We start from the raw sequence: 23264 nt of genomic DNA on the forward strand, positions 1-23264 counted from the left end.
TTTCTTTTTCTTTCTTTTCTTGAATATTATATTAAAATTTTGGATTCTGAAACAAGTAGTGCTCTGCATTTGTATCAAGATTGTGATGTGGATAATTAAAATGTATATAAAACTATGAGAATTTTTGCCAAGTTGGATTATATTGAACAAGTCCAAAACATGCTTTTAAATTTAATTTTTCATGGTACGCACGTTCAAGAAATGGCTTCAACCAAAAACCAAACACAAACATAACAGTATTTAAAACACAACGAAAATGTCTCAAAGAGAACAGAGAAGAAACACAAGAAACTCAGAGAATGGGGAAACCAGCTGGGTATTGGGTGAATAAGATCAGGACATCATTCAAAGGAGGATCATCGTCGAGCAAATCATTAGATGAAGGGAGTACTTCCGGTTCAAGAAAGAACGGTTCGAAGCATAGTAAGAATCTGAAAGCAGAGGAAGCTAATAAGAATGGTGAAGGAGCAGTTCAAGTTGAGAGTGGGAGGAAAGTGATGGTTGTGGTGGACACAACTTCACAATCAAAGAACGCTCTTCAATGGGCATTAACACATTGTGTTCAAGATGAAGACAATATCACTCTCCTCCATGTTACAAGAACACCCGTAGGACAAGGTATCTATACTAATAATTTTTATGTATACTCTATGTTTATGTCTTGAAAGAGATGACATGAACCAGCCAAAACTGGAACCATATTCTATCTTTCCTGAATAAAATATGAGAACCGACTCTTTTGGGTTATTAGGCTAATCGGGCCTCAGATTTTGTTTTGCGCTTGTGCGGCCCAATGTTAGTTTTTTTTTGTTTTTTTTTAAAAAAAATCTAATTTCAGGGTGTATTGTTATAATAAGTGTTTTTTCAAAAAAGGGGTTTAGAATTTATGTAACTTTGTTTTAGTCTTACAGATTATTAATTAGAAAAGAATAAATCTAAATTAATTTGCTTTTTTAGACAAATTAAAAAAACGAGAAAAATGATTTATTTATTACTTTTTTTTTTTTCCAAATCTCATTGAACAAAATTTTCGATGGTAAATTTGATTTTACTATTTCCGTATTTATTTTGTTTGTTAGGAATTTTTGGACCTAGCCGAGAATTAGCATATGCTTTGACATCTAAGTCTCTAATTAACTAACATGTGTATATATTATGGTTAATAGCTATCGATGAGACACAAAGGGAGAGAAACTCCAGGGCTCATGAACTAGTTCATCCATTGAAGAACTTTTGCCAACTGAAGAAACCTAACGTAAGCTCTCTTGGTTACAAACGAACTGATATTGATGATTCAAAAGTTCTCCTTCTTTGACTCTAGAGTTAATTTGTGTGGGTTTTATTTTCAGGTCAAAACGGAGATAGTGGTGGTGGAGACGGCAGAGGAGAAAGGGAAGACGATAGTTGAGGAATCAAAGAAACAAGGGGCAGGCGTTTTGGTTTTAGGGCAGAGAAAGAGAACCTCTAAATGGCGCGTGATCTGGAAATGGCGTGCAAAGGGAGGAATGGGAGGAGGAGTTGTTGAGTATTGTATTCATAACTCCGATTGTATGGCTATTGCCGTAAGGAAGAAAAGTAACAATGGAGGTTACTTGATCACCACGAAACGTCACAAAGATTTCTGGCTCCTGGCTTAATTTTTTTTATTACACCAAACCAACCACATTGATCCCCAAACCCTTTTTTATTTTGTAATCGAAACGAATCTTCAAAAAAAAAAAACATGTTCATGGATATGATTAATGATTGATGGTCTGTATTCGTCAAAAGAATTAATTTGTTATCATGTAAAGACTTATTTGTCAACGTTTGTTCAATTGTGTTCAGCATCAAAATATAAAGCTTTATCAGGATTCAAGAAAAACAAAAAAAAGATATAAGCAGATGAGAAGTTACATAGATCAAAATGATTTTATTAATATTGGTGTTTCATAAGAAACTTTCTAATCATACTTATTAACGTTTCATCATAAGACATAATATACCTCGAAGTAATAATATTAGTATATTATGTCAACATACTACGTTCATACGTTGCGAGATGATTACCAATTCCTATATTTCCTCCTCCACGCCCGAATTGAAATCGGTAAACACATGTCTTGACGACAGCTCCGACGGTGATGACTGAAGTTGTGACGGCGGTTATTGTGAAACTGGCGTTGATGCCTATTATAGCGAGAATACACAGGACAATAATACCAAAGAGACCCATGAGATTTTGTTTATCTTCTTTCTTCTTCTAGTTTTTTTGGTAAGAGCAATTATGTGATACATATATAGTTGAATTGTTTGCACATATAGTTGTATTGTATGGAATACTGAAATTTATTGTCTCATTAGAACAACGAATAACGGCGCCAAATTGATAGTTGGGTTTTCACCCAGGGTATCAATTCCCTATGCAGTTGTAGTACAAAGGGTTATCAATCCAAATGGTTGTTTATTGCTAACAGGAAGGATATGATCAGGACAATACAACTCAAGCCAAGCAGATAGGGTTTTTGTTCTAACAGTCTTAAAATAAATAAAAGAAAGGAATATAAACAAAGAAACCACACGACCTAAGCACTCGATGCAATCAGTCGAGTACAAGATCGAATGGGGTGATCGAGTAAGCAAATGAGATATGAACAGCTCGAGGTATTACTCGATGCAGGTTATCGTGTACCTGATCGGGTAAGTGGTCGAGTAAGTAAAGAAAATGTAAACAAATAAAATACGAAAGCTCCTAAGGATGGGGTAATCGAATCCTAAGTATTCTAGACCAGTACAGATGTCTTACATGCCTCAAGCAATTATTTCCTAAACAATGAATCTCTAAAACCTTGTCACCACACTCTCGCACTAGCAACAAACAACCTTGATCACTTACCACACTCTCGCACTAGCAATCTGAACAAGCAGGCATTAAGAACGATTCATTATTGTCAGTAAACTCAAACTCATCTAATCCCTTACTCAAAGTCAAGTAAACCTCTAGCATTGGCTAATTCACGCATCTCATCTACACCTCTCGGTCGCTGAAACGCCCTAGATCTAATCTCAATATCTCGGTATGTTGACAGCATTAAGAACACCAACTTAGAAGGAAATCTATCAATCATTTACAATCAAACTAAGGCATCCTAACCGATCAAGAACACAAAATCATCTATCCCATCCCTAGAAACTTTACTACACTACTCGGACATGATAACAAGGAACAAAATAACGAAAATGAATGAAACTTGCATTGTATTAAAAGATAAAGTAGAGTCGAAAGAGTACAAGATAAAAATCTAAGAAAACTATAAAAACTATGAAAATAAAAATGCAAAACGAAAAGGAAAATGTTTGAGTCGCTCAGTTCTCTCACATAAGCTCTCGCTCTCTTTTTAGGTTCAAATCCAAGGTATTCTGACTATGTACTTAACTAATGCTATGGCTAGATGGGTTGGAAATCGATTAGGCTTGGTAACTGAGGTTGACTATGATGAAAACACTACCCAAGTGGGAGCGGTTAGAGTAAAGATAGCATGGAATATTGAGGATCCCCTTCGTTTTCAAAAAACCTCCAATTCATTGTTGGTGAGAACACTGTTTTTAAATTTCGCTATGAGAGGCTAAGGAATTTTTGTAGCAAATGTGGTTCTCTGAAACATGACATCAAAGACTGTCTCTTGAACTTTGATGATGAGTCTCAAGGAGATCCTGGTGATAGTAGTGATGATGACAATCACTCGACTGGAGACAACAACATGACTGAAACAGACTCTCTGTCGTCCTTCGACCCTGCTACTCTTATTCCGGGTCTTCAGATGCCTCCACAAACTGTTAACACTACACAACCAGCCAAGGGAATAAGAGGTACATCAAGGGTTCCTATCTCTGATGCAGATCTAAATGCAGAGAAGATACGATACATTCAGGTAAAACAGAGGAACACCACCCATGACCGTAACTGCTATGAGGATCTATTTGAGTCATCCTCTGACAATGCCCTGTCAGAATTTGTTTTCATGAAGCCTAAAAGGGTTTCCTTTGAGGAGGCTTTCAACAAAGCGGAAGCTGCGGATGAATTGGCGGTCATGAGCCAGTTCAAGAAGAAGAGCAAGACTGCAGGTTCCTTTGGTTCTTTCTCAGTCAACCAACGATTCGACGGAGGCGCTGGGGGCCCGGTACCACCAGATCCAATATGAGAGTCCTCTCCTGGAACTGTTAGGGCATTGGACCGCCGATGACGCATTCTCGTCTTACTAACCTATGTCGTATAACTAAGTGTGATGTTCTTTTCCTTATTGAAACTCTTAATCAGTGTGATGTACTACATAAACTTAAGTGTGATTTAGGATTTACTAATATACTTATCCAGCCCCCTCATGGAAGGAGTGGAGGCTTAGCTCTGATGTGGAAACATAATGTAGCTCTCAGTCCAATTTCAATGGATGAGCGCCTCATTGATGTCTCTGTAAACATTAATAATATAAGCTTTTATTTGTCTTGTGTGTATGGTCACCCAGTTCAGAGTGAAAGATACCACTTATGGGAAAGACTAGAAAACTTATCCTACCATCGTCACGATCCATGGTTACTCATATGGGATTTTAATGAAATTCTCAACAACTCAGAAAAACTTGGTGGTCCAGCCAGGGCCGATTGGACATTCTGTGACTTCCAACACATGGTGACAATTTGTGATCTTGAAGACATTCGACACAAGGGTGATAAATTTTCATGGGTCGGAGAAAGACAATCCCATACCGTTAAATGTTGCCTAGATAGAGCATTTCAAAACGGTCCATGGGGAGCAACCTTCCCGAATGCTGAAGTCGAATTCTTAGACATCACAAGATCTGATCATAAGCCGATCTCTATAAACTTTAATATTAGATCACCGTATAGAAGAAGAGCTTTTTTCTTTGATAAACAGTTATGTGAGGTTGATAGTTTTAAAGAGGTCGTTAAACAAGGATGGCAAATACAAACACAGGACTACAACATTCCAATATCTAGTCGAATTGTCTCTTGTAGGAAAGCGATGGCTAACCTCAAACGCGAAGTTCAACTAAACTCTCAGATTCGGATCAAGGCTTTGCAATCTCAACTGAATACAACAATGGAAAGTCTAAACCCAGTTATGCGAAGGAATATCCCAACTCTACAAGATGAACTCAAAAGCATATTTGGATGAAGAGAAACACTGGAAACAAAAAAGTAGAAATCAATGGATGTTGGAGGGAGATCGGAATACAAGTTTTTTCCAAGCTTGTGCAAACTTACGATACACGAAAAATCAGATAAACGTGATCCAAGATACACATGGAAATAAAGCAATAGGAGAGCACGCTCAAGTTTTCTTCCAAAACATATTTTCCACTACTGGTCACCAAGTAACGAAATATGTTTTTTCTGATTTCCAACCACGAGTTACATCTGATATGAATGATGACCTCACTCGGCCCTTCGATGCTCAAGAAATCTATGAGGCTGTGTGTCAAATAGGAGAGGACAGAGCCCCTGAACCCGATGGTATAACAGCCCGTTTCTACAGAACATGCTGGGATATTGTTGGTACTGATGTCATAAGAGAAATTCAACAGTTCTTTGATACAACATCAATGCCGCTGTAGTTGAACCATACTAACATATGTCTAATCGCAAAAATAGACAACCCGACCACTTTTTCTGATTATCGACAATAGCACTCTGCAATGTCATGTATAAAATCATTTCAAAGTGTTTAGTTGGTCGATTAAAAAAACATCTAAATGGGATAATTTCAGATGCACAAGCAGCTTTCATACCAGGACGTCTAATTCAAGATAATGTCATGTTAGCTCATGAAGTCATGCACTCTCTTAAAGCCCGTAAGAGAGTATCTAAGTCATATATGGCGGTCAAAACTGATGTAAGCAAGGCTTATGATCGCGTAGAATGGAACTTCCTAAGAACTACACTTCAAGTCTTTGGCTTTAGCGAGAAGTGGATCAATTGGATCATGGCCATTGTTGAATCGGTGAGTTACTCTGTTCTAATTAATGGTTCACCTTTTGGATATATAAAACCGGAGAGAGGCATTCGACAAGGAGACCCCCTTTCTCCTTATCTTTTCATTCTATGCTCGGACATACTGAGTCATCTCATTCAAACACGGGTAGAGGATAAAGGTATCAAAGGTGTAAAAGTTGGAGATAATGCTCCAAGAATAACTCATCTCCAATTTGCAGATGACTGTCTCTTTTGTCAAGCAAGTAGAAAAAACTGCAAAGCATTGAAAGATGTTTTTGATGTCTACGAGTACTATTCGGGTCAACAAATCAACACGACAAAATCTATGATAACATTTGGTTCCCGTGTATATGGTTCAACACAGAACAGATTGAAAGTGATACTAGATATTTCGAATCATGGAGGTGGAGGAAAATACTTGGGTTTGCCAGAACAGTTTGGCAGAAAAAAGAAAGAAATGTTTGAGTATATAATCACAAAGGTGAAACAGAGAACATCTAGTTGGACTGCAAAAAGACTATCTCCAGCAGGCAGAGAAATAATGCTAAAGTCAATTGCACTAGCCATGCCAGTGTATGCAATGTCTTGTTTTAAACTCCCTAAAGGTGTGATTTCAGATATTGAATCAATACTTATGAGATACTGGTGGGAAAAAGATGCTCAACAAAGGGGAATCACCTGGATAGCTTGGAAAAAACTTCAATATTCAAAAAAAGAAGGGGGTCTTGGTTTCCGGGACCTTGAAAAATTCAATGATGCTCTACAAGCTAAACAGGCTTGGCGACTAATCCAATATCCAAATTCAATATTTGCAAAGATAATGAAGGCTCGCTACTACAGAGACACAACGGTGCTAGAAGCAAAATCACAGAAGAACCAATCTTATGGTTGGTCATCCATTCTGGTAGGCATCTCGCTCATAAAAAAGGGGTCAAGATTTGATATCGGAGATGGCAAAACGGCAAGAATAGGCATTGATAATGTCCTTGATACACATCCCCCAAGACCAATTGCAGCTGTCAATATTGAAAACAACAGAACTATAAACACTCTCATGACATTTTTGGGACAAGTTAGATCATGGGACATGGCAAAACTCCAAACACAAATCAAACCAGAAGACTTTATGGAAACACAAAATCTGTTTCTATCACAAGTAGATCATCCGGATAAACTCATATGGAACTATAGTACGTCGGGCGATTACACAGTTAAATCAGGCTACTGGCTATTGATGCATGATCCCCTTTCAAGTGATATTCCTCCTGATATACCTCATGGGGCACCTGAACTTAAAAACAAAATTTGGAGACTACCTGTAATTCCAAAACTAAAACACTTCCTTTGGCGAATTATTTCAAGAAGTCTTCCAACATTAACATGTTTACGATCGCGTGGTATGAATTTGGATACGATATGTTCTAGATGTCGGCAAGCAGAGGAAACGATCAATCATGCATTATTCACATGCCCTTTTGCAACTATGGTTTGGCGTTTTTCCAGTACTTCTCACATAAACATAGCAAATTTAGTGCATGATGCGGAAGAGAATATTTCTAATATCATTACTTCAATCCTAAATTGTGCAACTTCAAATGCTGAATCTATGGTACCAATCTGTTTATTATGGAGAATTTGGAAAGCAAGGAATAACAGTGTCTTCAATAACTATAGAGAAAGTCCATCAAAAACTGTCTTATGGGCAAAAAGTGATGCAAAAAAATTCTATGATCTCACCCATAAGATGGATAATCATAACCAGAGAAGAGATGGGTATCGAAATACTCATCGATGGAGACCACCGAACGTTGACTATGTGAAATGTAATTTTGATGCTGGATACAATAATCTTAATCATGAAGCCACAGGAGGTTGGATTATACGAAACAACATGGGATCGGCATTGGCTTGGGGTGCAACTCGATTATCACATACATCTTCGCCATTGGAAGCGAAAGCAAAGGCTATGCTCGTAGCTCTTCAACAATCTTGGGTCAGAGGATACACTTTGTTAATTTTAGAGGGAGATTGTGAAGTTTTAATAAAGATCATCAATGACAAAATGAGACAGAGACAGTTAATAAACATCCTACTTGATATAAGGTTTTGGATTTCAAAATTTAAGTCTGTTAACTTTGCCTTTACTAAAAGATCTGGTAATATGTCCACTCATCTGTTAGCATAGTATGGATGTAATTCTTCTATTTTTTATGCTGAATCTGTAAACAAGCCTTTATGGCTACATGAACAATTATGTATTGATCGGTCTTAAATAAATAATATGATATTTCTGAGAAAAAAAAAGAACAACGAATATCAGGAGGTCAAGATTTGATTGACTGATTTATTGAAAAATTATTTCAATTTTTCTAGAACAATTCAGAGTTGACAGGACTCGAGGATTTTGTAATTGAAAGATTCCGTTTGAAACTCGTTTCGGGTTTCTAAGCAAACTTTAGATACACTCTTCGAAAGACGTCTTGGGAATTTGAATGTTTTTTTTGTTCTGTTTCCTTCTTAAATGTATACATTCATTTATCGAACCAACTGCTACATTTTTGTGTTTTTTTCCATAACAATGACTGGACAGACATAAATTACGATTTTAAAATTCTAGGAAGTTCTAGTATTCAAACTTGTTTGCAGCAAGATTTTACTAGTTTTTTTTATCCTTTTAAACAATGTGCAATAAACAGATTGCATTAACTTTGTAAAACGTTTATTTTTCTTTTTAATATAATTTAAAAATAACATATAAACTCTCACATATAATAAAAAAAATTCTAGGTGTTTGAATTATCATTTAAAAATAACAGATAAACTCTCACACAATTATTCCATTTTTTTTTTCATCTTTTGTATCAAAAACTATTCAACCATCTAGACTTTTGGCAGAAGTTTTTACCCGTTGAGCTTTTAGCAGAAAATTTTACCATAAGCACTAATTAATTTATTTTTTTTGCAGAATCTTTTATGGTGCATTTAAATTGAAAACCTTTTATTAGCTTTTTGGAAGAAAAAAAAACTTACCTATTGATATATCATGGTTTTTACGGTTTTTAACCATGATATAAATGTGCTTTTTGAGTCTTTTCATCTGTTTCTAGGTTGTCTTTGAGTCTTTACAGGTTATCTAGGATTTTGTCACGGATGGAGCGAAAGGAAACAATTTGGATCGTTTTGGAGCATTTAATCGGAGGAGATCAATTTGGAGTCTGATCCTATGAAGAGCATCGACCGACACCAATGGAGCATCGGTCGACGCCAAGCTGATCCAACACAGACTTCAAAATTGGAAATTTTACAAAGTTGCCCAAAGTTTTCCATATTTGCATCATTAGTCCCTGACATGTTTTAGGACATATATATAGTGTTTTTGGGTTTTGTAAACCTTTAAGTTTTATTCTAGCAAGTTTTATTTTCTGGAACCCTGTGAGATTTTAAGAGCTTTTGGGAGAGAGATCTGAACTGCTTTGAGAGAAGAATTCTTGAACTCCCTCTTTACTCTTTTAATTTCAATTGCATATTATTCAGAATTATGTTTTGTTCTTCATTGAATATGTCTGAGCAGTTTGCTTGTTAGGTTCAGTGTTTTTCACAGGGATTTTATGATTTATTAGATCTGTTTATTTAGGATTCATTATCTTTCTAGATTTCATCATAGGTTGTTCATCATATTAATCCTTGATTGGCCATCTAGAATTAATAACCTAGGAAAATAAATTGATATGAGAATATAATTGATTTTCCTGATAAAAACTTTTGATGATCAAAATTACTTTCTGCAAAGAGATTTGATTTAGTAATTTTGTGAACAATCTAAACCTGTTTTTAAAGCTGATTTTTAATCTAGAATTTTACAAAGAGATTTCGATTTTCTGGTTTTAAATTTAGATAATATTTGCAGTGAGAACTGATTTATTTTACAAAAGAGTTTAGAGTTCTAGATCTGATTTTAATTGCTTGAATCCTATTTAATTATTAATTTAATATTTTGTAATTTCCTGAGAAATTCCCTGGACCTAGCTTTTTGATCATCTGAATTTACACAGCTTTTATTTAATATTTTGCATTGTTTATTAAAATTCAAATTATTCTGTTTAGCGTAATCATAAAACTCTATAATTTATTGTGTAGACTTGAGTCCTTGTGGAATTCGACCCCTAAGTACTGCAGTGACCTCTTAATTTGAGAGAGTAGCTCTAGGGTAAATTTGAGCATATCAAATTTTGGCGCCGTTGCCGGGGACTCTTTGATCTACCATTAGATTTGAGTTTGTAATTTCGTCTAAATTTTTCTTTTTATTTGAAACTTACACGCTTTTGTTTTCTTCTCTCTTGTGTGTTTCAGGTGCATGCCTCCTAAGCCTCACACAAGGATCAACAAGAGTGATCCTACTGTGAATCTTTCAAACCAAGAGTTGGGAAAACTTGAGCGTGAGAACAGAAAAGCAGCCAAATCCTTGAAGATGGTTAACACAATCATTCTGGTTCGTGATGAGGATGGTGTTTTGAGGGATCAAGAGGGCCACTTGCGCAATGAGCAGGGCCAAAAGCTTGATGCAGAGGGAAATCTGATTGTTGAGCCAGTTGTCAACCCACAAGCTGTTGTCAACCAGCAAGCTGTTGCCGATGAGGAGGTTAACCTTGGTATCGATCGACGCCAACCAGAGGGTATCGATCGACACCAACATCCAGCAGACGGACGTGGAGCTGCCAACCACGTCCACAACCCGTTTCGAAGACAGGATCACCACCGGGATCTGATCAGGACTATTGCAGACTTCAATAGAGCTGATTTGATGTATGAAAACCGCTCTGCAATTGTTCCACCTCCATTCCCAAGGAATGACTTTGAGCTGAAGTCTGCATACTTCTAGCTAGTTGGACAAAGACCCTTCTCTAACCTGCCAAATGAGAAGGCTCTGGACCATATTTAGCACTTTGAAGACCTGGTGACTAGTATTAAAGCCAATGGAGTGACTGAAGACTACATCTACTGCAAGATTTTCCCATATTCACTTGCAGGAGAAGCATCTCAATGGTTGAAACAGTTGCCAGCCCGTTCTTTGACCTCTTGGCAACAAGTAAAGGTGGCTTTCCTCAATTACTTTTATGATGATGAAAATGTCAGATGAGCTGAGAGTCAAGCTGTCCTCTTTCAAACAAAGACCAGATGAAGCTTTCAAGGCAGCTTGGGTGAGATTCAAGGCTTATCAAAGGGACTGTCCACACCATGGATTTTCAAGAGTGCAACTGCTAAGCATCTTTTTCAGAGGAATTGACTGGGAATATCAGCTAGCTTTGGATGCTGCAAGCCATGGAAACTTCAAGACAAGATACCCAGAAGATGCTGAAGCTTTGATTGAGAATTTGGCTTCCAGCAATAGCACTAAGAGAGCAGATATTGAAAGGAAGAGATTGCATGGAGGATTCGATTCAAACCAGCTTGCTTCTGTTAATGCCAAGCTGGATTCCGTTCACAATCTTCTGGTTGGTAAGAAATCAGTTCACTTTGCTGCTGAAGTTGAATCATTTGATCCACAACCTGAGACCGGGAATGAAGAAGCAGATGTCAACTTTGTATATGGGAATCAGGGTCAGAGATTCGGTAATCAACAAAACAACAAGCCTTACAGTGGGAACTTTTCAGGCTACACTCCTAAACCAGATTACCAGAAGCAGCAACAAAACAATGGTCATACTAGAACCTATGAGAACTCTTCTTATCAGTCTCCTCCTCCACAGACTTCTTCTGAAAGTAGAATGGAAGCTATGCTAGAGCAACTTTTGCAAGGTCAGGAACAGTTATCAGTGACATTCAATGGGAAGATTGATAATGTCTACAATGAGCTTACTTGGAGGATTGATGCTTTGAACATTCATGTCCAGAAGCTGGAAAATGAGGTTGCGCACACTGCTGGGTCTGTTAAAAGGCAAGAGGGTTTTCTTCCTGGAAGAACTGAATCAAACCCCAAACATTCTTGTAATGCCATATAAGTGAGAGATGAAGATGATGGAGAAATTGAAACTGCAGAAAAAGGAGAGCAATCGGCCAAACCCGAGTCGGAAAATTCGACTTCAGACAATGGTGTCGGTCGACACCACATGGGTGTCGGTCGACACCCCTCTTAGACAGAACCAGAAACTGCAAAATCTCCAATTCCAACAGCTGTTGAGAGGGTGTACAAGCCTAAGGTACCTTTTCCTAAGCCAAGAAGGTCCAAGCAGGAGCTTGAGGAAGCTAGATGCAAGGCAATGATGGATAAGGTGATGATTGAGATGCCTTTGATTGATGCAGTAAAGCTTTCACCACCACTTAAGCGGTATGTGAAGAGAATGGTATCCAATGGTTTAAGCCCTGAAGAAGGAGCACTGCTTACAAAAGATGTCAGTGCAATTCTGTTGAAACAGCCTGTTCAAAGGAGAAAAGAGAAGAAGCAAGAAGTGATAGTCTCTGAGAGAGTGAGTGCAGCAATTCAGTGTAGGACTGCTAAGAAGTTACCAGATATTGGAAGCTTTGTACTTGATTGCTCAATCTCAACAGGAAGGTTTGCACACTCACTTTGTGATCTTGGCTCTAACATCAACTTGATGCCACATTTTGTTGCTGTGAGACTTGGGATGACAGAATTCAAGCCAACTCAGATTTCTCTTATCTTGGTTGATCGATCCCGAAGAATTCCTGAAAGTGTTTTAGAGGATATTCCAATTAAGGTTGCAAACTTCATGATTCCCACTGACTTTGTGGTGCTGAAGTATGATAAAGAGCCTAGTGATCCTCTCATCTTTCTTGGCAACAGCTGGTGCAATCATAGATGTGCAGAAGGGACACATAACACGGAAATGGTATCGGTCGACGCCCCATGGTACCCCGAAAACAGTTCATCTTTTCCTTACAATTTTCAATACGTTTTTGTTTCTTTTACCTTTCCTCTTACTTGAAAACACTGGGGACAGTGTCGTTTAAGTCTGGGGGAGGTTAATACTAACTACTAACATAGTTTTTGTTCTTTAGTGTGTCAAAACCGATTTTTGTTTTTATTGAGTCAAATTTCAACATTGTGTTGGGGACTATGATTTTTCTCTTTAGTGTATTGCCTTGGTTGATTAATACTGCAGATTGAATCCACTAGTCCGACTAATGAAAAATCCAATGGCTTACAAGTAAACCAGAGACATCCAAATTTCCAACAGAATCCATAAAAGTCTGAGGTAACTTCTGCACTTTTCTTTTATCTCATCAAGGAGATTGATGTTCATAGAGCTTGACTCCTTGTTCATACCTGACAAGTAAGATTTCAAAAGAAAATGGTACTCCTCTCCCTTATTTAAGTTGAAAAGATTATTCCTGAGAGCTTTGTTTAGAAGGAAAAAAAAAAGAATAAAAGATGAGATGATTTTGATCAGTTTAGAGAGGTAGGTAAATTACCTGTGACCTCATTATTCTACTCTTGAGTCAAATGACCACACAAAGCTTGGAAACGAGGGGTAGGTAAATTACCGATGGCCTCATTATTCGCCTACAACTTTGAGAAAAAGAATAGTAAAAAAAAAACAGCAAAGCAAAGCTCAAAGGAGGATAAGAATAGAATAAGTCTGGGGGAGAGGAATTATATCTTGCTTGTTATGGTATAGTACGGGAATGAGTCTAGAAAGTTCTTAACATTGATCAAATTGATGAGACCCACCGATGAAGGCTTAATGGAGGAAGTAGTGGAATTTGGTTTGAATTTGGGATGCTACGAAATGTCAACGGAGAAGTACATGGTGGTTCGATTTGGATTTGTCTGCCAAGCATATGGATTATGGTTTGGATGATCATGGCAGTACCTTAAAGAGAAAATGAGTTTTTGTGTTTTCAAATCTCTTTCACAGGTCTAAGTTTCTGTTTTGCTTGAGGGCAAGCAAAAGCTAAGTCTGGAGGAGTTGATATATCATGGTTTTTACGTTTTTTAACCATGATATAAGTGTGCTTTTTGAGTCTTTTCATTTGTTTCCAGGTTGTCTTTGAGTCTTTACAGGTTATCTAGGATTTTGGTACGGATAGAGCGTAATGAAGTAATTTGGATCGTTTTGGAGCATTTAATCGGAGGAGATCAATTTGGAGTCTGATCCTATGAAGAGCATCGACCGACACCAATGGAGCATCTGTCGACACCAAGCTGATCCGACAAAAGACTTCAAAATTGGAAGTTTTACAAAGTTGCCCAAAGTTTTCCATATTTGCATCATTAGTCCCTGACGTGTTTTAGGGCATATATATAGTGTTTTTGGGTTTTGTAAAACCTTAAGTTTTATTATAGCAAGTTTTATTTTCTGGAACCCTGTGAGATTTTAAAAGCTTTTGGGAGAGAGATCTGAACTGCTTTGAGAGAAGAATTCTTGAACTCCCTCTTTACTCTTTTAATTTCAATTGTTTATTATTCAGAATTATGTTTTGTTCTTCATTGAATATGTCTGAGTAGTTTGTTTGTTAGGTTCAGGGTTTTTCATAGGGATTTTATGATTTATTAGATCTGTTTATTTAGGATTCATTATCTTTCTAGATCTTCATCATAGGTTGTTCATCATATTAATCCTTGATTGGTCATCTAGAATTAATAACCTAGGAAAATAAATTGATATGAGAATATAATTGATTTTCCTGATAAAACTTTTTGATGAGAAAAATTACTTTCTGCAAAGAGATTTGATTTAGTAATTTTGTGAACAATCTAAACCTGTTTTTAAAGCTGATTTTTAACCTAAAATTTTACAAAGTGATTTGGATTTTCTGGTTTTAAATTTAGATAATATTTGCAGTGAGAACTGATTTATTTTACAAAAGAGTTTATAGTTCTAGATCTGATTTTAATTGCTTGAATCCTGTTTAATTATTGATTTAATATTTTGTAATTTCCTGAGAAATTTCCTGGACCTAGCTTTTTGATCATCTGAATTTACACAGCTTTTATTTAATATTTTGCATTGTTTATTTTAATTCAAATTATTCTGCTTAGCGTAATCATAAAACTCTATAATTTATTGTGTAGACTTGAGTCCTTGTGGAATTCGACCCCTAAGTACTGCAGTGACCTCTTAATTTGAGAGAGTGGCTCTAGAGTAAATTTGAGCATATCACATATGTTTGATGCATTTAAAAGGAAGGAAAAAAGATGTTCATTTACACGAAATATAGCTCAATACATGAGCACACATCCCAACTTTAAAAACGTATTGCCAACTATATCAAGTAAATGTATTGCATGGTCACATATACCAATTATATGAAGACATATGCTCAACATCAGGATCATTTTATTCCGGTAAACCGTTTGTCACAATCCGTCGTTGACCAGATTTGACCGCCATTGACCATGTTTGACCAGCGTTGACCAACAATTTTTTTAAAAAATATATATATATATTTACCTATATATAGTATTAGAAACAAAAAAAAACTGTTTTATAGAATAATTTAAGGCCTTTTAATAATTAACAAAATATCTATAATCATTATAAAGATATATTTTATATTTGTTAATGCAATCAATCTTATAATAGTTTTCTTCTATTGTAAAACTTAACTATAAATAAATTAAAAATCATTGATAAATTTTTCAGATATTACAACTTTTATTTTACCATATATCCTACTATATTAATTAAGAAGTACAATATGAAATTAACCTTATAATTTTTTCTACATATGTTTTGATTTAATTTTTATAAATGAAGATATATTACTCAACATACGTAACCGCATCTCTTCAGTTTTGCTTCACCCTCCACTTTGCAACTAAATGTTCATGCAAACAAAACCGTAGCCTCGAGAAATCAAGATTCCAATTCCTTTCATTTTGCATGTAACATTCTTAATTTTATTAAATATTTTGTAGAACATTGAAAGGTGATCCACTATTCAAATTGAACAATTTGTTTTTATATATTATCTTCATCTTAAATCTCAGTACCACTATCAGCGACACTGACTTCCTTCTTCTCCCGTAATTGACTAATTGTCCAAAAATAGTATGTTTTTGTATATCAAATTGGAGATGAGTTTGGAATTATGTCTCGTTTGATGCCGCAAAAGTTGAATATCGAGTTATTTAATGTTGGCCTTTCTTCATTCCATATCATAATAATGTAGTAACGATATACGATCTATGAATAATGTGAACAACAAATTGAGAAAATAGATAAACCTTTAAACATAACAATCATAACATGATACATATATATGGCATAACACTTGAAAACTAGCTAGAATTGTTATTCCTCTTCTTCTTTTTTAATCATATAATAGGAACCCGAAAATAACTCCACATACTTAAATATTCATTTTTGACGCAGGTCTCGAAAATAACCTTTCGGGTCTCTTTCGAAAGCATCCCTTAAAATTCGGCCATCCTTTCCTGGTGCCTTCATTGTCTTCTTGTCAGCTCCCGAACCCATTCCGGAGAATAAACTGGCAACAGCTCCGACCACACCTATGACCGCTATGGCGATTCCAAGATAGGATGTGTCTTCCTTCTCGTTATTGTTGTTACTCTTGTTGTCGCTCATTTTGATGAATATTTGATAATCACAATTTTTCAGATTTTACTTTTCCTGAGGAAGTGTGACATGTGAGTTTTATAGCTGTAGATGCCAAACGATTAGTTGGATGAATTAAAATCTCTGTACAATTTACTAGGAAGAGACCTTAATTACGAGTGTGTCATTACAATTTAATGGTACAGTTTTGAAGTTGATTGGGAATTTTTAGGGACGTAGTAACATACTACAGTATTACATTGGGAAATTGAAACAAATTTAAACGTACCTGATTTATTTGTATTCTCCAAAGGCAATGGATTTATATTTGCATGCAAATGATACAAAAATGAAAAAAAAAATTAATTGCGGAACATTTGTTTACATTTTTTTTCTCTGACCTGTAGGTGATGATCTAATGATAATATCACGATGATGATGATGTGAACGATGAAATGTTTATGATTATATAATATCATGACGTTAATACTATAGTGACATCCATGATGGCAATGTGATAAAGGTTGCTGAAAAAAAAAAAAAAAAGAATCACAAATGTTGAGAATTTATGTTCACTTTAAAAAAATACTTTAAAACCTACTCATCAGGACGCCAATATATATTGATACGTGCATGTCAACTATGAATCTAGGATAGTCCAAATTTGACAAGAACGATATGTTGAGATTGGTTTGTCTCGTTCTTTCGTGCCTCTTCTGGTTTGTATAATCTGGTTCATAGGCCTAGCTTGTTTTTGTGTTTGTATGTGTTTTTTTGTTTTTCTGTTGTATATTTTCTAAAAATTAAATTTCCAACTAAACTTTTTTAGAAGTATATTGATAAAACAAACATTTTTTGTCAATTGCAAAGTAATCTTTTCGTTTTGTGCATTGCTCTTTTTGAATATTTACGAAATTAAAACGATGTTCAAAATATGATTTTATGAAAGAAAAAAATCATTTAAATTGGTTTTTGAAAAAACTGAAACTCTCTATTTCTATCTTTATCTTTGTTAAAATTATTTCAAAACATTATTCCTTAGAAAAATAAATTGATTATTTTGAAAAATAAAAAATGGTAATCGGTGTTTCATCTGAAAAATTTAGTCAAAAGTTTGTTGAAAATATCCATCTTTTGTCTGGATATCAGATATTTCCGACGATAACTCCGACTAAATAACTGTTGGGAATAGAGAGAATTAGTCAGAAATTTTTGTCTAAAACTGCTCTAATGAATATCTGACCATTATGAAACACAAATTCTGAAATTTGTCGAAAAATAATTTTTTGAAAACAAAATAAACTGATCTAAATTACAAAAACTAAAATTTAAACTAAATTCAATACGTTTCAAAATATTCAAATATGAAAAACAAAAAAAACCAAAAAAAAAGTATTCTCATAAATCAAATGTGATATGATCGGTTTTAACGTTGACATTTTCGGTTCTAGTTTGGTTGCGTTGAGATGGCGGGATCAACTTAGGGTGAAGTTGGGTCATTATCTGATTCCAGTATGCAACATCTTCGTATTTCCGCTCCAACTCTTGAATCTTTAGTTTAGCTTCAGTAAGCTCTCGTTGCGTTTGGAGATACTTATCTTCGTAGGATCGAAAGGTGAACTTTGTCCTATCTCTCCATAAAATAGAATGGATCCCACAGCCACTGCGAACCTTCCTTCCTTCAAAATCTTGGCTTGCAACATTTTGAAGTGAGACTGTAAGTGAACTTTTTTTTTTTGTTGTTTTGTGCATCGATTGCAAGTTAATTAAAGACAAAAATAATTAAACAAAACTGACCGAGCTGAAAATATCGTCTTTCTCCGCTCGAATGAGCGAGTAGTCACCCCGAGAATCATCAGCTTGAGTCATTTGTGTGACTTTTTGTTGCTTCATTAACTCTCTACATCTCCGAGCAATCTTCTCTGCCTTTTTGTCGACAAATATCTCATCCGATTTCTGTTTATGCGTCTCCTCCATAAAGGTAACCATATCGGGTAGCTCACCGGTCTTTGGATTACACTACAACAAAGATAATAATAAGTCTAAGTACAACAAATATATATATAACTATATTCAAACTCGTCAGGCCTCAAAATGTATTAATCCATCTTTGGATCATACATCATCTTCTCTCCCCCGGGTATATTTGGTCTCAGAGATAGCTCCGGCGACGGTTTTAGCGACGGTGAAGGCATCCATAACAACGTTGACGGCGGCTTTTGCAGTACCGACGTAGTTTATTGTAGTACCGGTGGCGCTTGCGAGAGCACACAATGCCTCGAGTAAACCCATGTTATTGCTCTTTTTTTCTTTTTTCTTTTTAAGAAACTGATTTGCTCTTCTTTAACATATACTTCCTCCGTATGAGTGACCTTTCAAAGTTGTGAGCAGCTTGAAGCTCCAACGCTTTTAAAAGTAATAACGTAAGACAAAGAACCATGAGCTCTGGTGACTTAGTGACGGCGAGGGTTGGCGATCAGGATGCTGCGATGACTGATGTCGGTGAGAGGGCCAGGCCGCCTGGAGATCCTCCTGACCCATCGAGAGTTTGGGTGGAGAAGTTGATGGGTAGCACGGGTGGGGGGATCCCAAGGCCGGAGAATGTAGTTGATGATGCCTTCGTGGAGGCGAGGCTAAGTTTGGAGTTTCCTGATGGAGAGGATGGGGAACCAGTGCTTACAATTGGCAATGAGGTGCTGGAAGCTATGAACGGGTTGTGGAAGAGATGCATGATAGTCAAGTTGTTAGGCCGACCTGTCCCAATTAATGTTCTTAATCGAAAGCTGAGGGAGTTGTGGAAGCCAAGGGGTGACATGTTTGTTATGGATCTGCCTAGGCAGTTCTTTATGATCCGCTTTGAGCTAGAAGAAGAATATATGGCGGCGCTCACAGGAGGACCGTGGAGAGTGTTTGGCAATTATCTTATGGTAAAGGACTGGTCGCCACAGTTCGACCCATTACGAGATGACATAGTCACGACCCCGGTATGGGTGAGGGTGTCAAATATTCCATATAACTATTACCATAGAGCAATCCTTAACGCGATAGCACGTGGATTAGGGGAACCGTTAAAGGTGGATATGTCAACGCTGAATTTTGAGAGAGGGCGTTTTGCTCGTGTCTGTGTGGCAGTTAATCTATCTAAGCCATTGAAGGGGACAATGATGATCAATGGAGAAAGGTTCTTTGTGACGTATGAGGGCCTACCGAATATCTGTTCGCTGTGTGGAATATACGGTCACTTAGTTCATGCGTGTCCTAAGAGAGTCGTAGAAAGAAGTATTGTGGTCGTAGAGACGGCTTCGGTGATGGAGGGGACGGTGCCGGTGAGTCATGGTAATGAATTCACGGATGTGAGGAGGCACGGGAGGCAGTCGAGCTCAACGGTGAACCCGCTGGTGTTTACTGCGGGTGTGTCCGCTGAAAGAGCGAGGGACAAATCAGGAAAGAATATCCAGGGGATCTCCAGAAAACCGGTTTTGGAAACATCAAATCGTTTTGGCAGTTTGGAGGATAATTCAGTATCTCACGAAATCAGGGAAGTCGCTAATGTGGCGGAGGTGAATAAGGAAAACATATCTCCTCAGAATCAGCGGCAGCTGGAGCAGAGTAAGGCACACGCAACAGAAGCGGCTACAATGGCAAATTCAAATAAAGGTCAGAGGGGGCATTATGTTGGGCCGCATAATAAGAAATCTGGGAAAAATAAAGTAGTAGAGTCCAGTGGGCCGCAACAGAAACAAGGTTTATTTAAGAAACACTCAAAGGGCCTCGTTTTCGGGCCCACTAAAGGGGAATAGTTGTTGTTCACCACTGGTAAGCGACTGCGGGTAGAGTCGGGGGAGCTGGGGAGACCTGGAGGAGTGTTCACGAACAGTGGAAGGGACCAATCGATGGAGAGGCAGCAGATTGAGTTGCCCATGAGCATGGAGGATGGTTCTTTGTTGCCGGAGAATAAGAAACCAGATGACGGAGATCCCTCCCAGAAGAATTCCTCGACGGAAAGGAGAGATTTGGGGTCGCAGTAACAGTTCGCCCCGGTAGTTTGGATTTTGCTCATTCAAATCTCAATGAATTGTTTATTGTGGAACTGCCGGGGGCGAATAAACTCAATTTCAGGAAAGCTATTCGATATCTCTTAAAGAAATTTCCGACAGACATACTTGCGTTGTTTGAAACTCATGCCGGAAGTACCAATGCGGATCGTATTTGTCGAGGTTTGGGCTTCGATAGTTTGTTTCGGGTGGATTCGGTTGGGCAGAGTGGTGGTATGTGGCTTTTGTGGCGGTCAGATATTGGAGAGATTACCATTGTGGAATCTTCGGATCAGTTCATAGTGGCAAAGATAGTAACGGGGACGGAGGTTCTGAATCTCGTTGTGGTGTATGCAGCTCCCTCGGTGAGCCGACGGAACGGGGTTTGGGATCAACTAAGTCGAGCTATTATCGCGTTAGATGGTCCTGTCCTGGTCGGGGGGACTTTAACACAATTGTGAGGATTGATGAACGGTCAGGTGGTAATGGGAGGTTGTCACCGGATTCACTGACGTTTGGGGATTGGATTAATAGTCTATCTTTGATCGACATGGGTTTCCGGGAGAACAAGTTCACATGGCGTCGAGGCAGAATGGAACAGACGTGTGTGGCAAAACGGTTATATAGAGTTTTGTGCTGTGCTCATGCGAGACTGAAGTGGCAAGATGCAAGGGTTACCCACCTCCCATTCTTGGCTTCAGATCACGCACCCCTCTATGTACAGCTGTGCCTGGAGGTTGTTCGCTGTCCAAGTCGAAGACCTTTTAGGTTTGAAGCGGCCTGGCTAAATCATCCTAGCTTCAAGGACCTCTTAGCAACGTCGTGGAATGGCCAGGTAAATACACCGGATGCTTTGAATGACTTACGGGTAAAACTCAAAGAGTGGAACAGGGATGTGTTTGGTGATATTACGAAACGGAAAGAGGAGTTGATGAGGAAGATCAGACGAGTCCAGGATGATCTGGATATAATGCATTCGGATTCGTTATTACTTGAGGAAGAGGATTTGTTAAAGGAGTTTGAAGTGGTTCTAGAGCAAGAGAAAACTTTGTGGTTTCAAAAATCAAGGGAGAAGTGGATAGTGCAAGGAGACAGGAATACCAAATATTTTCACATGTCTACTATCATACGAAGAAGGAGGAATCGTGTGGAGATGTTGAAGAATGATGAGAATAGTTGGGTCTCGGAGGCTCAGGAACTGGAAAGGATGGTTGTGGCTTACTATAGTCGACTATACTCGTTGGAGGATGTTTCAGCAGCTGTCGAAGTCTTGCCGTGTGCCGGTTTTGTCACTCTTACGAGAGAGGATCGAAATGTTCTAAACACACCCTTTGTTGAAGCGGATGTGGTGAAGGTTGTTTCTAGTATGGGGGGTTTTAAGGCCCCTGGTCCGGATGGGTATCAGCCTATATTTTATCAAAAGGGTTGGGAGACGGTTGGAGAGTCGGTAGTCAAGTTTGTTCTAGACTTCTTCAGGATAGGGGTCTTATTACCTGGTATGAACGATGCTCTTCTTGTTCTGATACCTAAAGTTACAAAACCGGAGAGGGTAAACCAGTTTAGGCCGATAAGCCTGTGCAACGTACTATTTAAGATTATCACGAAGATGATGGTGATTCGACTCAGACATGTGATTGGTAAGCTTATTGGACCTGCACAATCTAGCTTCATTCCGGGGAGATTAAGCACCGATAACATTGTGATAGTTCAAGAAGCAGTGCATTCAATGCGCAAGAAGAAGGGTAGGAAGGGTTGGATGCTTCTTAAATTGGATTTGGAAAAAGCATATGATCGGATCAGGTGGGACTTCCCGGAAGACACATTATATGCAGCAGGGTTGTCAACGGAAGTAGTGAGCCGCATCCTTCAATGTGTTAAGCAGTCGGCTATGACTATACTCTGGAATGGTGAGAAAACAGAGCCATTTACACCATCTCGTGGGCTAAGACAAGGGGACCCCTTATCCCCGTATCTCTTTGTCCTATGTTTGGAACGGTTATGTCACTTAATAGAGAGTTCCATTCTGGAGGGTGAATGGAAACCTATTAGTCTGTCGCGTGGAGGCCCTAAGTTATCTCATGTCTGCTTTGCAGACGATTTAATACTTTTTGCAGAAGCCTCGGTCTCTCAGGTGAGAGTGATTCGACGTGTGTTGGAGAGATTTTGTACAGCTTCCGGTCAGAAGGTGAACCTGGAGAAGTCCAAGATTTTCTTCTCAGGAAATGTCTCTTGGGAGATGGGGAAGTTAATTAGTTATGAGAGTGGGATCCAGTCCACAACGGATCTTGGTAAATATCTCGGTATGCCTGTTCTGCAGAAAAGGATCAACAAGGAGACCTTTGGAGAGGTGCTACAAAGGGTCACATCACGGTTAGCAGGGTGGAAAAGCAAGTGTCTAAGTATGGCAGGGCGGTTAACCTTGACGAAATCAGTTTTATTGGCAATACCAGTCCATTCAATGAGCACAATACTTCTACCGGCATCCGTTTTGGATGGTCTGGATCGAATAGCCCGAGACTTTATATGGGGTAGCTCTCAGGAGAAGAGAAAACAACACTTAGTGGCGTGGGACAGAGTGTGTTTACCTAAAGCAGAGGGAGGTTTGGGTATCAGAACTGCCAAGAATATGAATAAAGCACTCCTGGCGAAAGTTGGATGGAGACTTTTGGCTGATCAGACTAGTTTGTGGGCACGGATTCTGCGAACCAAGTATAAGGTG

The 23264-nt window shown here is 37.9% G+C and overlaps 1 protein-coding gene, 1 non-coding gene and 1 pseudogene across 2 annotated transcripts; 2 read left to right on the forward strand and 1 right to left on the reverse strand.

The window, feature by feature from the left end:
- The first annotated feature begins 266 nt into the window (after positions 1-266).
- Positions 267-1853, forward strand: LOC104790130 (universal stress protein PHOS32-like). The gene is made up of 3 exons (XM_010515840.2): positions 267-618; positions 1167-1255; positions 1350-1853. Exons 1-3 carry the CDS (start codon positions 300-302, stop codon positions 1635-1637), a joined length of 696 nt encoding a protein of 231 aa, XP_010514142.1. The 5' UTR covers positions 267-299; the 3' UTR covers positions 1638-1853.
- A 1570-nt stretch (positions 1854-3423) lies between these two features.
- Positions 3424-14105, forward strand: LOC147942138 (uncharacterized; annotated as a pseudogene).
- Positions 11127-11233, reverse strand: LOC147942139 (small nucleolar RNA R71). Its single transcript, XR_015560591.1, has one exon. It is a non-coding gene; the product is annotated as a small nucleolar RNA R71 (small nucleolar RNA).
- Positions 14106-23264: the final 9159 nt, after the last annotated feature.

Source organism: Camelina sativa, chromosome 6, assembly GCF_030686135.1.
Source record: "Camelina sativa cultivar CO46 ecotype springtype chromosome 6, ASM3068613v1".
NCBI lineage: Eukaryota > Viridiplantae > Streptophyta > Magnoliopsida > Brassicales > Brassicaceae > Camelina > Camelina sativa.